Raw genomic sequence first — 13258 nt, forward strand, 5'->3', positions numbered from 1 at the left:
AATTTTTTGTTACATAATCTCTTTCTTTACATCAATGTCTTCACAAGAATAATGACATATTCTCTCTTTCTCTTTTGTTAAAAAAGTCACATGACCTAGAAATTTGATGGACATCTTAGCGACAAAAGTTGATACCATATATTGATCATTATCGTCAGAAGAAGAAGAACCAAAGTGAAGAAATTTGTTCTTATTTGTTACAAATGCTCAACTATTTTGTTTTTATTTTATAGGCTAAATAATTATAAACAGTTATAAAAAATGAATAGTTTTTATCTTTTCATCTTCCATTTTCATTTACTTAAATCTATATTAGTGTAATGGATGTTATAAAGGGCATAATTAATCGGGTATGACATAAATACTTTTTTTTTTAAATACAAATAAAAAATACAAAACAAAGATAAAATGTCAAAAAAAGGAAAAAAATATGAATACAAATACTGGTCATAGAGAGATGCTACATCAAATTGTCAATATTCAACTTTATATATACATATATAGGTTCATGCCCTTAGATGTTATTTTATTACTTTAGCTGGCATCGACATTTTTGTAAATCTGATATCTACTTTGGAAAATTTTATAATGTGGCATAGGCTGACAATTCTGATCATAAATTTAAAATAATAAAATTTAATTTATTATAATACTAATATCAATATCATAAAGATATATTTAAAAAATATATAAAAAGTATTATGAATTGTAATAATTAACCGGTTTTTTTTTTAAATCATATAACTAATTTGATTTACACTCCAAAATTCATAGGTGTCACATAATTTACACATTAATTCTTCATTACTTAATATATGTAATTATATCAATGACATATAAATTGAAATTAAAAAATACATATTTTATTTGAAAATAACGTAATAGTACTATAAGATATAATAATTAACATATTTTAAAATTTTAGTTGACTCTCCAAATTCCATATGTCTCATGTAATTGAGACAGAGAAAAACATATATTGGTTTAAAATTAATAAAAATATTATAAATTATAATAATTAACAACTTAAAATTTATAAAAAAAATCCTTTCAAAATTTTTAGTTGGCTCTCCAAATTCAATCGGTATTACAATAATTAAAACATAGAAATTAACATAGATTGGACTCCTACTGACGTTTATGTTTCCTTTTTCTAAATTTTTTCTTTTATACTTTATATAAATAATTTTGTTATGTAAAAAGTATTATAAATCATAATAATTAATAGCTTAAAATATTTCAAAACATATAAAAAGTTTTTGTTAACTTTCAAAATTTCATCTATACCGCGTAAATTGGGAGAAATATAGATATATAGATATTTTAAGTTGCTAATTATTGCGAGTTATAGTACGTTTTATGTAATTTTCATATATATTACTCGGTCCTGATTTATGTGATACAAATGAAATTTCAAAAATCAATGAATTTTTTATAATTTTTTTTTATATTAACTTGTTAATTATTGTGATGTCTAATATATTTACGTAAAACATACTCTAAATACAAATAATTAGCAACTTAAAATATATAAAAACATACTAAAAAATTCATTAACTTCAAATTTCATATGTACTACATAAATTAAAACAGAAACAGTAACATATATTGGGCCCCGTGCTGGCACAAAGTCTCATATCTAGTATAACAATAACTCAAGGACTACAAATACTAGTCAACCTTCATGCGACGAATTTGACTAAAATCACCCTCACAAAAGGTTTTCTTTTATAAAATTATTATATAAAATCAAAGTTTGAGGAATTTATTTCAATTATTATTGGCCAATCATATGACTTTATAAGTGTTTAATCAATTTACATATGCGACTCTTGCTGAAATTATGAACACATGTTATGTGCTGTGGAAAAGGACATTGAAGTAACTGGCAAATAGTTGTCAGGCACCACCTTGGAATTTTATATATATTATATCATCAAATTTTTAATATCGAGAATCTTATAAGTTGAACTCGTTAAATTTTTATAGTAAAATTGTTTTTGATATATATCAAAACGTTAATAAGAATGGAATTCATCTTTGATATCACAACGTTATTAGAACTAAAGAAACAAACTCTCTAAATTAAACTATCACATTTTAGCAAGTTTTACACTTTAATTATTAGATGTTCATGTTATCTCTTGAATTATAACTCCTTTTATATTAAGAAAAAGAAGAACTTATTATATATGGTAAATTGTTTAATGTATAACTATTGTGCTAATAAAATTTCACTATAATAAATATAATTATTTAATATATTATAATCGTTTCACAGATAAATTTATTTTTATTTATGTAAATTTTGAAATTTTAACATGATAGACATATTTAAATTTTAATCTATGTTTGAACTTCAGACATACGAGACTGAAGTTAAAGTTGAAGGAGGAAGATCATCAACCTTCTGTCTAAAGTTTTTTAATACCGTCTACAACTTATATAATAAATACTATGGAAAACGAGAAATAGCTTTATTATATAAATAAATAACAAGTTGTAAACTTACTATCAATTTAAAATTTTCAATTAGCTTTTTGCCAATAGTTTTTCAATACCAGCTTCTAGGTTCTCGAAGAAAGCTACTAGCGTGTATTAAATATGTTATATTATGTGTCAACTAGAGCTAATAATTTATATTTTTATTATAAACATATTTGTATTACAATAAATGTTTATTACGTGAAAATTTTCCTTCATTGCAATTCATATATGAATATCATCTCAATCCCTAAATATCATTCAAGAGTAATAAGGTTTTTTCTCTTCTTCCTATTATTTTATTCTTCTTCTTATTTTATATAATTTCATAACACGTTATCAACACGAGACTTTATGGTCTCAAAGGTGAAGTTAAGTTTGAAGGCTAATGTATTATTTATTTTCCTTCTTTTTAATATGACTAATCTTAAGAAACTTAAGATTGTTGCCCTTAATAGTTTGGGCAAGAACTACGTGTTGGATGTTGAAATCTATTTGAATGTTGTAAGTCTAAGAGACACTGTTAAGGATGAAAATAAAGTATCAAAACAAAATTGTGCTAGAGCTTTGATATTCTCGCGCCATCATCTTAATGAAATTCTGATAATTGAATAACTCACACTTTGATATATTCAATTTGACGCAAGAATATCATAGATTTAGCACAATTTTGTTTTGATGCTTTATTTTCATCCTTAATTTCATTAATTTTGAATGGTGTTTCCAAAATCCATAACATCCAAATTGATTTTAGCATTCAATACCCCTGAAAAATAGTTCTTGTCTGAATTATGAAGGATAGTTCTTGTCTGAATTATGAAGGACAACGAACTTAAATTTTGTAAGATTAATCATATTAAAAAAGAGGAAAATAAATAATACTTTAGCTTTCAAACTTAATCTTTCACTCTCTGAGACGATAGAGTCTCGTACTGATAACATGTTACGAAACTATTTAAAAATAAAAACAATAAAATAATAGAGATAAAATAGAAAACTTCGATGGCCCATGCAGGTCCCTTAGTGGTTTGAAACTAGGGATATGTGGTTTTGGTGTGAGTTTTGAAGTTGTAATAGAGAAATATGTCCAAAGTTAATATAGACGGTGATATTTCAGATAGAAAAAGAGAACAACCGATAGTTAGGATGTAAAATTCGCGAAAAAAAAATGATATTTCCTTTGTTGTCCAATTTATATGACACGGGACATAGAATAAATATATCCTTAAGTGTAATAGAATGGTTGAGATTCATTCATTCCTAATCAAAGGTCTCAGATTCAAGCTTCTGTGAATGAAAAAATAAAATTGTTCGGAGTGCTGGCCCAAGAAAATGAGCCCATGTGATCCAATTTATTTAATCGTTAATACATATATCAAATACTGGTGAATAATAATCTATTCCTTAGTGATATCTCTTTTGTTTGTTATTTATACAAACCATCTATGTACAAATTGAGTCAAACACACGACAAAACTAAAGAAATTAATGGATATCTTGATTTCAAATTGGTCAAATGTTGAATTTGTGCCTAAATCATATATATTCCCACCAGAAAGTAGACCAGGAAAGCTTGAATTTCCTGTTTGCACTGATATACCACTCATAGATTTGGCTCATAATAATCCAGATGAAACAATTCAACAAGTTATTAGAGCATGCCACGAATTTGGATTCTTTCAGGTATAAGTTAATCTTCTATTTTTCTAATCGGAAACAACCTTTTTACCTTACAGAGATAGAGGTAAGACCTGCATATATTCTACCTTCCTTAAACGTTATTTGTGAGATTACACTGAGTATGTTGTTGTTGTTATTGTTAATCTTTTGTAGTTAATAATTGTTTGTGTTTATGAACTGTGATCGATAGTGGCGTACACATAATTTTTCATGAAGCATATGTCACTAGTTTTTTCAAACACAGAGTTTTAAGATGGCTTCTCTATAAACATGAAGAAATGAACTTTAATTTGTGTATTGATGTCAATTAAAGATTAACTAAATGATTCTAACTCCATTGGTTCAAGTGTTGTTGAATACAAGATTTGATCCTTCGACCTCTTCAGACACCTAAACAATAGGATGGGTTGCATCTAAATGAGTGTGATGTAGACAGTCTATCCTCATGTAAGCATTAGCGAAATGGATCATGGACTAACTCGATCCCAAAAGCTACCCCACGAGAGGAAGATTGCTCAAATCCATATATAAGTAATCCATAATTTAATTTCCTCACCCCACCGATGTGAGACTTAACACCCTGGTCTCATGCTTACGACTAGAGATCTAGTGCATGAACAATTTAATATGAGGGTCCACCTGTTGTTCATCCTTTAAAACCCAACACCAACATCAGTAAATCTTGAATTGGAATGACCTGACTCTGATACCATGTTAAAAAAAAATGAATCTAGAACCTAATCAACCCCAAATGTTAACTCACGACTTAACAATTGTAACGTTGCTCCAAGACTCCCTATCAAATCTACACATACACATTTAGTAAAAAAATTCCATGAAATTGTATCCCGTGACACCACCTTTGGTGATCTAGAGGTCCAACTTTGGTAAATAAAGTGCTCCTCACCAAAAACGACTTCATAGGTAGAATTCGAATTCAAAACTTCTGATTAAAAATGGATGAATACTTATATTTTTTTTTATTTTTTTTGCATATTATGATGATCAGGTGATAAACCATGGAGTAAGTGAAAATCTAATGGATGATACAATGAATATATACAAGGAGTTCTTCAAATTGCCTGGTGAATACAAGGCAATATTTTACTCAAATGACATAAACAAGAGCTGCAAAATATTTTCAAGTACTTTATCATATGATACTGATGAAGTTCACTATTGGAGAGATACATTTACTCATCGTTGCCATCCTTTAGAGGAACATATCCCTTCTTGGCCTGATAAGCCCACCAATTATAGGTAATATATATACGTCTCCTGTTTTAATTTACGTATCTTATTTTTTTATTAAAAAATATCACTCTTTTATACTTAAAACTTCAATATGTTTTAGTTTATATGATACACTTTTCTTTTTTAATTCGATATAGAAGTATCCACTTATGAATTTGAAATTATTATATCCAACAGAAATGTCATGACATATTTATTAGATCAAAAAATATAAAAGTCTATGTTTCTTTATTTTTCAAACACGATGTCAATTCAATCTACGTCATATAAATTAATACAGAGAAGAAACTCTTTAATTAGAATATTCCATGTGACATTTTTTTAAAGTAACATATATTAGACTAATCATTTTGTTTGTTTTGTTTTTGTAGAGAAGTGGTTAGTGAGTATTCAATAGAAACAAGGAAGCTATTTAACAAGATTTTGGATATGATATGCAAAGGATTAGGACTAGAGAAAGGTTATTTTGAAGGTGAATTAAGTAAAACACATTTGATATCTGTTAATCATCATATTCCATTTCCAAATCCAAGTTTAACACTAGGAATGCCAGTACATTCTGATCCAAATCTCATAACAATGCTTCAACAAGGTGAAGTTCCTGGACTTCAAATACTTAAGGATGGACAATGGATTGGTGTTAAACATATTCCTCATACTCTAATTGTTATCCCTGGTCTACAATTGAAGGTATTACTAATTTTCTATGATTGCATCTTTTGGAGGTTAATTATGATCAAATATAACATAATTAAGGATATGTTTGGTACGAAAGAAAATGTTTTTTGATAAAATATGTGACTTAATTATTTTTTGATTTGGTAAGTAAAGAAGAAATATAGTCTAAAATATTTATATATGCTTTAGACAAATATCATAAGGATGAAGGTGCAATGGTTGGGTGGAGAGGGAAGTGGGGGTGGAGGTGTAGGTGAAAGGGAAGACAATCAACTTAAAATCCTAGTTGTGGAACTTGTTTTTTATATTTCATCGGAGAAATCATTTTTCTTAGTTAGGAGGGTGTGGGGGGGGGGGGGGGGNGGGGGGGGAGGAAATAATCAACATAAAATATTATTTATGAATTTTTTTTTCTAAATATTTTTTATGACTTTTAAAGGACTTATTGTTGTAGAGATAAAATTATTTTTTAATATGATGAAATTAGAACATATTTCTTTTTAAAATGCTTTTCCTCTTACCAAACACACCCTAAGAGCCCATTTGACTACTTAGCCCCCATTTAAATATCAAGTGTTTAAACAATAATAAGTAATCGATAAATATTAGGTAGAAAAAAATGTTAATATTTCTTTTTCTGTTAATATAAACGAGATCATGCCCTTTAACGACTATTATAAATTTAAAAAGTATGAATGACGAAAATAGAATACAAAGCAAGTCATGAGTTTTTTATTGTTATTTTAATGCAGGTAATAAGCAATGACAGGTTCATGACTCCGGTTCATCGGGTGGTTACACACCCAAAAGAGGCTCGAACCACAATTGGTGTATTTCTCGGTCCGTCACCCGAGTTTTTAATAAAACCGGCTACTGCTTTGATTCACACTGAACCAGTGTTTAGAGCCTTTGCTTATCCAGAATTCCTTGAAGCATTTGTTGGTCCGGCTAAATTTGATGCTCAACTTGCCCTCAACCATTTTAGGAGCAAACCTTAGCTTTTAATTATTTGAAGGAAAAAAAAAGATTGTTGTAAAAAATAATATGGTGTGTGGTACTGTATATGGTCATATAATTGGAGAAATTTGTCAAAAGAATATGATGATGTGTGGTTTGTTTTTGTATCTAAGAGAAGAGCTCCCCTTTATGTTGTATCTAGTCTTGGCTCATGTAAAAATTTGTGATATACTATATAATAAAACACAAAGGATGTGTTCGGTAAGGAGAAAAATATTTTTGTTAATTTTTCATGTTCAATTGGTTAAAATATTCAAAAAATATTTTCTCTAGAAAAAAACTCCTTAAAAATGAGAAAAATGACTTTTCTAGATAAAGTAGATAAGCAAGTCCCACTAGTAACTAAATGAGCTCTTCTACCTAATAAGGATTAGTCTTGAGGGGTGCATCTTTTTTTTTTAAAAAAACTCACAATTCATAAATGTATTTGTTGACTTGGTCTCAACTGATATCTACACTCTCCAAGTTTGGATGTACGACACTTGTATAAACTTGAACAATTCTATACATGCATCTTATGCGACATTTTTTTTTTTTTATATCATCAAAGTCAATATCTTTTTTTTTGTGTGTGTATAATCCAAGCATTGCATTGCCCACTTAGATTTCTCTGTCCCACTAGGATCTCTTGAACTAAGCCCAAAATAATGGGCTAGATTTCAATGGTTTGACCATGGGATACATGATTGATTTGAGGATCGCTATTTAAGCCATATTCGAAGTATATAATTTTTTATAAGTTTATCCGCCTTAGAATTAACTTCAGAATTATCAAACTGAACTTGAAAAAACTCACATCTAGAATTACAAACTTTATATATACACATATATAGATTTGACGTTAGACTTGTAAAATCTAATTTCAGATAAAATATCATAAGTAACAAACTTTAAACATATGTGACTTAAGATTACCCGAATCCAAACTTCATATATTTATGTTTGAACTTTATACATACTGTTTTATTAGGAAAGTATATTTTGACTGGTTTAAGAGTCGCCACTTAATTTTTAAAGGGAAATTAAGAAAACTAATTTTTCAAAAGATTAAAACAGGAAATCGATTGAAAATACTTAAAGGGGGGTTCGGGGTTCCTATTAATATTCTAGGAAGGTTTTCAAGGCACCTAGAATATCCGCTAATACGGTTATCCGACGATTAATCATTTGGCTAAATATTTAAGAGGATAGACGTACTTGATTAAATAGAGGGAATAAACAATTAAGACTTAAAATCATTTTTAGGGGGTGGGAAATATTTAAAATATTGTTAAGTAAAATTTGAAGTAGTTTGAGTAGAAAAATAAGCATGATTATTTAGTCTTTAGAAAATCCCGAAGTGACTATCTTTTGGGGAATGGATTAGGAAACCTTAAAATTAAATAAACACATAAAACATCTAACAGCAAGTAAATAGATACGGAAAGAGGATTTGGGCCCAAGTCTGGATTTTCTGTCCGCCTGGGCCAGTATTTGGGCCCATTTTCATATTGGGCCTTCGGCCCATTTGAGTCACCTGCACCTGTCCTATACTAACGTTAAGGAAATATTTTTCTTTGGCCCTTAGGCCCAATTTTTCACCTGTCCTAAATTCTAACAAAATAATAAACATAATGACTAAATAGGCTTATGCCCAATAATAACAAAATACAATTTTTTGTATAAAGAGTGGGCCTTTTGCCCAATCTTTTCAATTCTCCTCCAATTTCGCATTTTTCCAACTTCGGAACCTGTTCGTCATTTTAATGGATGATTGACTCGGAAAGGGAAATTGAGCCTTTATGGCTCTCCCGAAATGCAAGGGAGGAAGATAAGAGTTCATGGTGAACTCGGGCGGATTTCACATACAAAGACAAATAAAATCATATTAGCATGGGACGAGAAAATTCTAACACATTTTTCAAAAAAAAAAAAAAAATAAAAAAAAAATGAACAACATTAAGGCGACTAACAACTCAATACGACAAAATCATAATAAGATATTAAGGACTAATCTAATAATCTCAATGACTTGGCCCACTACTCGTCGCTAGCTACAATGAGAAAAATGGATAAAGTTATTTTGATACACATTCACAAATTACTACTAAAATATAAACAAAGAAATGTGATATGCAAATCGTGAACAAATTCTAGTTTGACCTCGGTCCACTCTCCATTTTCATGCATATACCCTTGAATTGACATTGATTAAATGAATTATTGAGAATGCAGGCGGCAAACAGATGTTAAGCACTTAAGGTAGAACTCTAGAGTACACATAGAAACTGTTATCAAATGAGATTAATACTATATTTTAAACCGATAAGACTAAGAGATAAATGACTTAGCAAGTTTAACACTACAGTGATCAAACGAACACAACTTGATTACCAATATTGTAGCGATTCTATAAGGAAAATCAAATAATGGGGAGTCAACAAAGGATTCCTATAATTATCGTTTATATGAATAAACTAGATAGAATGATATGACAAGTAAAAACAAATAAGATAAAAATAAAAAATAAAAATTAATGCATAACAAGTAACTCCTAAATATTATCTAAAGACATATCACATAAAACCAAGAATAATAATAATGACGTAAGATTAAATGAGGAAATGAGATGCTATTGACTTAAACCTTTTAATATACCGTTTGAGAATTCCATACATACTTTTTTATTACTATTTTTAAGCAAAAATGGCTAAACCATAATTAACAAATGGCCCCCCCGATTCTGAATAAATAAAAAACACTTAGACCAATTTTAAATAAAAAATAATAATAATAGTAATAATAAATACCAAACACCCAAACATAATCATTTTTTATTTAGTTGGAAATGGTATCATTGGATTCAATGCAACACAGATAATCATTAGCATCTGAATTATTAGCGGAAATCTTACATTTTAAAACTCAACTGCAAATTTTGCATCAAAACAATAAGTAAAACGAAAGCACGGAAGTGGATTTAACATATCGCTCAAGCAGTAAGGCGACAAAGGGATCCAATAAATAGAGGAAGCCAAGCCATCAGAATGAAAAACGTAACTACACTAACAATGACAAACTAGAAAGAGAACATCTCATGCTTGAAGACGTATTAGGCATACTAATTACAACAAGACAATCATATGATTCGAAACAATACGAAAACTAGGCCTAAAAAAGCTATAAATCGGATTTATACATTTAACTAAGACAGTGAAATCAATAACATGATGATCGGTTAGAAATTTAAACCAAACAGACTTTCGAATAAAGGTACGGAAGTCGAAATAAAGGATAACATAAGGATGAGACCATAGAGATCAACAAAGTGCTCATTTCATACCACTCGGAATCAAACAAGACGTGAAGGAGATACCAAACTCCAAACGAAGTACCGAAGTCAAATTCTCGCTATTTCAAGAGGTTCAAAATTTCCAGTCGCTCTTAATATCCTTAAAACCCCAATACTTAAATGTCTTACATTTTGAGAGAATAAACTATGAGAGGAGTGTTTTGAAAAGCTATGAGAGTCAAGAATAAAACAAAACGAGAACCACAGCCAACAAAAATTAACTTCTTATCATTTATACACAAACAATCGAATCACACTAATACATAATACAACTTAGATCTCAAACATCTATTGGAATCTAAACAAATGCGAGAGTTGGGAGTTGTATACCTTTTGATGAGCAGCAACTGGGATACAAACGAGCAAGGAAACGATCTTCACCACGAGACTCGAACACGAACGACAGACGAGGACTCCGGCAGAACCTCAGACTCAAATGAAGCTTGAGAAAACCGATGCAAAACGAAGTAGTAACGTGATACTCCTATCGAAACTCAATTCTCTCGGCCTTGAATGTGTTTCTATATATATATATATATATATATATATATATATATGTATATGTATTTTAGCTATTTTCCTAACTTACTCTTCGTGTTTTTGCTCCAAAAATTCTTCAAGAAACCAAAAAAAACCTCCTCCACAGTGAATAAAAGTGGGGTTTATATAGTGGGGGAAATTAGGGTTCGGATTTTGGGGGGAAACGGATTGGAAAAACAGATAAGACAAGACCCAATTCAAAATTTAAATTCCCAAAATCCTTTCACCATTCAAGCTAAACACCTTTTTCTATCAAGTTTCGTCCCATTCCGAAAGAGGAAATGGGGTAAGACCCGTGTTGCTGCTACTGTACGACGGGAGCAGATGATTGGATTGGACTCGCGGGTATGCGCGATTGGATTGGAATCGCTGGAATTTGCCATCGTTCGCTGTTGTATGTCGCGTTGTTCACGAAGAAGAAGAAGAAAATACGTACAGGGATCTGGGTCGGTTTGGGCTGCTGCACGTATGGGTTACTTGGAATTATATTGAAATGGGTTTACTGGTGGTTGCTGGAATATTGTATTGTGATATTGTTGGTGAATGGGCTTCTCTGGTGTGGGCTAGGTCGGTAATTAAGGGAATAAAAGGGAAATGCTACTGGAAATTGCTGGAATGGGCATTGTATATTTAAAATTGGTGGGCTACTGGAATGTGCTCAACAATTGGTTTAAAATTAGTAGTCTTGAAAGCAAGGAACATGGTTGATTTGAATTAAGAAAATAGCCATATGAATGGCGATTTCGACCAAATTGAAGCAATTGGTTAAATTCGGCCAAAATTAAAATGGGATGAATTGTTATTAATTAATTAACTAGCTTCCTAATCTTAATGAAGTAAAATAATTAACTTAATTATAAACTAATTACTTTAACAATATAAACGACTAAATAACCAAATATTTAAATAAAGCTAAAATCCTTTCGAGACAATTTTTGAACATTCGTAAAATATACTAATTAGACACATAATTATATAATAATTAACTTAATTATAAACTAACTAATTAACTCAAAATTGTAAACTATTAGGTAACTAAACGAACTAACCAAATATCTAATTAAACAAAAATCTTTTTGAGACGATTTTCCAATATTTATAAAATACACTAATTATATAAAAGACATATTATTATTTTAAAATTATAACAAGTGACAAACTATTTGAAACAATTTGCAAATTATTCTATTATATTTATTTATTTATTTTCGAAATTTCTAAAATTAATTACTTTAAATCATTTGAAAATTAAGAAGCTCGAAATTAATTATTATCGGGGAGGGTCAAAATTAGGTGTCAACACATACGAGACTGAAAACATATGTGATTGAAGTTGAAGAAGGAGGATGAGAATCAACCTCTTTTATTTGAAGATTTTTACATATCTCTATAACTTAAATAACTTGGGAAAATGGGATATAACTTAAAAATAACAATGTGTAAATTGACTATCAATTTAATTTTTTTTCATTGAATTGATAATATGTTCAAATTGTAGTTCATCGAGTTTACTCTTCAATGATTTGAACTATTCGTCATTTGGACATTCTTACAAAACGTCAAGTAAAATTTTTATCACTTGAATTACTTCATCCTATGACTATTCATTTACTCTCCTTCTTTATTTAGGAAAATGACTTCCTATTTTAAAATAAGAAAAATAAGCTCCATACGTGATATTTCAAGTTTAATGTTTTTTTCATACTCACGATCTAGTACCACTAGGCGTTGACCATCCTACCATTAAAAAAACAACTTTCGAGAGTCACTTAGGCTAGGTAAATTGAAATTTTCTTTTATTATAACTCAAGGAATCTAGAAGTAAGATGCTCTTTAACAATGGTTTTGTCCTCACATATTGAAAATGAAATCTCATTTTTTGTATTTGTAGTACCACCCCTTAATTATTAATGACAAAATCATTTATTTGCTTACATAGTACTATCTCTAAATTAAAAACAATAAAATCCATTTGCTTGTATATATTACTATTATTAATGTTTTGAAAAAAAAAATATTTAATTTAGTCATTACTTATTTATATTTAATATTTTTAATCATTTTTTGAGTATTGATTGTATTGGTCCCCATTTGAAGACAAAGAAAAAGGTAAAGAAGACAAGTAAAGAGAGCAAAGCAAATCTGATTTTTTTCAACTTTTTTTTTTAATTCAGTTATTTTGGTTGGGATTTTCCTAATCTATAAGTAGTTTATAAATATATTTTGGAAGATATATTTTTATGTAGAGAAAGAGCTAAGAGCTGACGAAGACCA

The 13258-nt window shown here is 29.2% G+C and overlaps 2 protein-coding genes across 2 annotated transcripts in view; one reads left to right on the plus strand and one right to left on the minus strand.

Annotated features, from left to right (window-relative positions):
- The window catches only part of LOC125845221 (histone H3.3), a 202057-nt gene that overhangs the window by 163749 nt on the left and 25050 nt on the right, over positions 1–13258 (minus strand). The gene's annotated exons all lie outside the window — the stretch shown is intronic.
- On the plus strand, positions 3952–7203 carry LOC125845206 (hyoscyamine 6-dioxygenase-like). The gene is made up of 4 exons (XM_049524660.1): positions 3952–4167; positions 5174–5424; positions 5790–6108; positions 6849–7203. The coding sequence occupies exons 1-4, from the start codon at positions 3973–3975 to the stop codon at positions 7092–7094; spliced, it is 1011 nt and encodes a 336-aa protein (XP_049380617.1). The 5' UTR covers positions 3952–3972; the 3' UTR covers positions 7095–7203.

This window comes from Solanum stenotomum, chromosome 11, assembly GCF_019186545.1.
Source record: "Solanum stenotomum isolate F172 chromosome 11, ASM1918654v1, whole genome shotgun sequence".
Classification (NCBI taxonomy): Eukaryota; Viridiplantae; Streptophyta; class Magnoliopsida; order Solanales; family Solanaceae; genus Solanum; species Solanum stenotomum.